The 4205-nt window shown below is 72.8% G+C and overlaps 1 protein-coding gene across 1 annotated transcript; it reads right to left on the minus strand.

Moving 5' to 3' along the window:
• Positions 1-729: 729 nt before the first annotated feature.
• DLX4 (distal-less homeobox 4) lies at positions 730-3199 on the minus strand. The gene is made up of 3 exons (XM_041465352.1): positions 2916-3199; positions 1974-2167; positions 730-984 (listed from the first exon to the last, which is right to left on the minus strand). Exons 1-3 carry the CDS (start codon positions 3175-3177, stop codon positions 730-732), a joined length of 711 nt encoding a protein of 236 aa, XP_041321286.1. The 5' UTR covers positions 3178-3199.
• Positions 3200-4205: the final 1006 nt, after the last annotated feature.

Below are 4205 nucleotides of genomic sequence, written 5' to 3' on the forward strand. Positions count from 1 at the left end.
GCAGGGAGCAGGCTCAGCTGGGGTCTCCAGCCTGCCCCGTGTCCCCCTGCCCTCCCAGTGCCACCCCGGCTGGGGGAGACGTCTCTGACAGCTCCGAACTGCCCCAAACTCCCCCCAGGAAGGGCCGGGACCCCCTCATGAGCCCCGACCCCACAGTTCCTGTAAGTGGGCTCCATTTGGGGCAGATGTCTGGGGGGACACAGCCCCTGCCCCTGCACCCCCAGCCCCTCTGGCTGCTTTCCCAGGGACCTGGAGAGCTGGAGGTTTTGATTGGAAGCGTCTCCCCCAAAGCAGGGGCACCCCAAATCCGCGGGGAGTGCGGAGGAGCAGAAGCGATCGATGTTCAGCCTCTTTAGAGATGGGGGCACAACCAACACCCCACAGAATTTATAAATAAAGCCAGGCCGGGGGGGCGGCACTCCCCAGACCCTCCCAGGGTCCTCCTGCCCCCTGTCCGTGAATGGGGGGACCCTGGGCCGAGTGCTGTCCCACTGAGGTGGCGCACGGGGCGCGGGGTCACTGTGGAGCGTGACAGAGCAGGATATCCCCGGGTTCCTGCCCATCCTTGGCACCTTCTTCCTCCTCTTCTTCCTCCTCCATTCGCTGGGTTCCCGCAGGGCTTCGCTGGACTCACAGTCCCTCGGAGGGCAGTGGCAGAACGTCCCCCCAGTGTCCCTCAGTGTCCCTCGGTGTCCCACCGGATGCGGCGCTGCTGGAGCAGTGGCAGTGTCACATCATGGGGGTCCTGGGGATGGCGTCCTGCGGGTGGGGCTGGTACCAGGCCCCGAAGCTGTTGATGTAGCCCCCGGGGGCCAGCGGGGGTCCCTTGCCGGGCCCGGGGAGGTCCCAGAGCGGGGGGAGGCCGGGGGAGCAGGGGGACAGGGCGGGGACGCTGTGCGGGGTCTGCTCCCCATCGGGGGCACCTGGGCCCTGCTTCATGATCTTCTTGTACTTGGAGCGCTTGTTCTGGAACCAGATCTTCACCTGGGGGCAGGGAGAGGGGGCTGAGGGGGGAGGAGGCGGCCAACACCCCCTAAACCCCCACCTTTAACCCTTACAGACCCTCGGGCCCCCCTTGACCCCATTCCTGCGGGGGTCTGGGGCATGAAGCGGGAGCCCAACCCTTCACAAGGCACCCGGGACTCCCCTCTGCGGCGGGGGGGGGAGGCACCGGGAGCCCGGAGAGCGAGGCAGAGTCCCCAGGAGTGTACCCAGGTCGCCCTGCCCGTGCCAGCCCCGCCGGGTGCCGGTGCCGGGGCTGGGCCGGGCCCCGCTCATTCCTCCCCGCGGTCCCCCCCGCGCTGCCGGCAGGTTCCCACTTGTCTCCTCTTCCCCGGCTTTATGAGCTCGCTTCGCCCCTGGCTCCGGGGCTGCACCGCTGCCGCCTGCCTGTCTCTCCCCATCGCCTTCAAAAACCCACTCGCCCCGTCCCGCGGCCCGGGGCCGCCCAGCGCCGGGCACGGCCGGGCCGCCAGCCAGGCTCCGGGGCTGGGAAAGTCCCGCTGCCGCTGGGAGGTGCGGGCAGGGGCGCCCCAAACCCGAGCCCTGCGGGCCCACCGGCGCCAGCTCCCCCGCCGCGGCACGGCTCGGCTCGGCTCGCTTCCAGCCGGGCACGGCCCGCAGCCGGAGCCGTGCCGGTGGGGGAACACCGAGGGGAACGGGGGCATCCCGGTGGGCCCGCGGGGTCTTGGGCCGGGCAGTACCGGGGCTGGGCCGTACCTGGGTCTGGGGGAGCCCCAGCTGGGCCATACCTGGGCTGGGTGAGCCTCAGCCGGGCCATACCGGGTCTGGGCTATACCTGGGCTGGGGGAGCCCTAGCCGGGCCGTACCGGGGCCAGGCCGTACCTGGGTCTGGGTGAGCCCCAGCCGGGCCATACCTGGGTCTAGGGGAGCCCCAGCCGGGCCGTACCTGGGTCTGGGTGAGCCCCAGCCGGGCCGTACCTGGGTCTGGGTGAGCCCCAGCCGGGCCGTACCTGGGTCTGGGTGAGCCCCAGCTGCGCCGCCAGCTCGGCGCGCTCGGGCAGCGCCAGGTACTGCGTCTGCTGGAAGCGCTGGTTCAGCGCCTGCAGCTGCAGGCTCGAGTAGATGGTCCGAGGCTTCCGCAGCTTCTTGCCCTTCCCGCCGAGCCGCAGCTCCCCGTTGGACACGGCCGGCGGCTGCTCGGCCTCTGCGGAGGGGGGGAGAGGAGTCACTGTCCGTCAGATATACCGAGAGGCTAAAAAACCACTCAAAACCACCCCAAACCCACCCCTAAACCACCCCAAACCACCCCCGTGGTTACCAGGGGGTGTCTGTGGAAGGGCGGGGGGATAAGTGTGGGGGGCTGCTCTCCTCTGGTGTTTAAACCTCGGGGAAAGCAAAAGCAGAGGAGGAGGAAGGGAAGGACGGGGCCGTTCAGGCAGTGACAGCGTCCGGCAGCACGTGGGACACGGGCCTCGGCCTGCGCCCCTCTGGGGGGGCCGGGGGGGACCCCCGGGGGATGGAGGGGCACGAGGATGGATCCCCCTGCCCCAGGGGTCTCTGGCCTGGTGTCTGTCACCCAGGGAGCACGGCCAGGCCCGGGGCTCAGCTGGCTCGGGACCCCCGGGGGCAGCCCCAGGCTCAGGGGAGGGGGTGGGGGTCCCAGGGGGCACCTGGGGGTCGCAGGTGGGAGGGTACCGGCCTGTAGGGACTGATGCTCCCCGTGCCCGCGGCTCCTCGAAGCCACCCACGTGTCCCCTGCGGGTCGGGGCGCTCTGGGAGAGGGGGGACACCACCCCGCGACCCCCCCCCCGGCTGCTCCAAGACCCCGCACCCAGCCCGGCCCGGCCCCGCAGCGCTTCCGACGGCTCCGTCCCCGCTCCCCCGGCGCAGCCCCGGCTCTCCCGGCCCGGAGGGTCCCCGGGGCGGGTGCGCGCCCCCCGCGCCCCCCTTACCTGTGTCCTGCAGCCTGGCCCCGGGGGCCGGGGCGTGCGGGGCGCCGGGGGGCGGGTAGGGCAGGTAGGGACCCCCGTGGGGCGGCGGGGGGGCCCCGCCGGGGTACGGGAAGGGCCCGGGTCGGGCGTAGGAGGAGAAGGGCGGGGGGTCGTGCTGAGGGTGGCCGTGCAGGGGGTAGTGCTGGGGGGGGCCGAGCTCCAGGAACGCGGCTTTGGAGGGGTCGGAGCCCAGCAGGGTCTCGGCCACCGAGCTCATGGTCATGGTCCGGCCGGGCCGGGCCGGGCAGTGCCCGCAGCCCCCGCGGCAGAGCCGAGCCGAGCCGAGCCGAGCCGAGCCGAGCCGAGCCCCCGCAGCCCCCCGACGGCTCCGGCTGCCGCGGCCCCGGGGATGCCCCGAAAGCCCCGCCCCGCCCCGCCCCCGCAGTGACGTCAGCCCCGGGGCACCCCCTTCACCCCGTGCCCACCCCCCCTTCGGGTGTGGGACCCCTTCGAGGCCATCCCCGCCCTGTGCCAAAGTGACCCTTCCCGGCGCTGGGGGACCCCGACCCCCTCCCCACGGTGTCCCCGGGGCTGGGGGTGACCCTCGTGTCCCCGCTGTGTCCCCGCGGGGCCCCTTCCCGGCGGGTGACAACCTGCCCGGCCGCGCCTTCCCTGACCCCGGAGGGGCCTCGGGCCGGGGGGGGGCCCCAGCCGGGGCACAGCGGGGACAAAACCGGGCCCGGGAGCTGCTGTCACCGACTTTGGGGACAGCCAGGGAGCCTCGGCCGTGCCGCGATGGCTTTGGGGACACCGGGGTGACACAGCGGGAAGGGAGCGCTGTCCCTGCTGCCACGGCGGGAGGAGCGGCCCCGCGGGAGCGGTGACAGCGGCAGGGAGGGTCCCCTGTCGCCACCCTCCCTCAGGCCGGGTCCCAGCCGTGTTTCCAGGCGGCCACCGGCTCTGAGTCACCCGCGCTCCGATATAAATGACCCCGGGAGCCCGGGACACGCGGGGACAGCGCTCGGGGACAGCCCGGCCTCACCCCCGCTCCTGCCCTCTGTCCCCAGCGCAGCCCCGGTGGCACCTGGGGCCATTGCCAGGGTGTCCTGGGCTGTCCCTCGGGCTGTCCCCGTCCCTGCTGTGTCCCCGGGATGACCCTCAGGGACAACGCGGGCTCCAAATCCCGCAGCAGCCTTAAATTGGGGAGGGGGGTTAAGCCTCGGGGGCCACAAAACTCGGGGGACCAACAGGGGATGTCCCCAAGCCCAGCCAGGCCGAAGGGGGGCGGAGCAGCAGCCAGAGGAGAATTCC

This window comes from Pyrgilauda ruficollis, unplaced genomic scaffold (genome assembly GCF_017590135.1).
Source record: "Pyrgilauda ruficollis isolate IOZ18807 unplaced genomic scaffold, ASM1759013v1 scaffold189, whole genome shotgun sequence".
In the NCBI taxonomy this organism is placed as follows: Eukaryota; Metazoa; Chordata; class Aves; order Passeriformes; family Passeridae; genus Pyrgilauda; species Pyrgilauda ruficollis.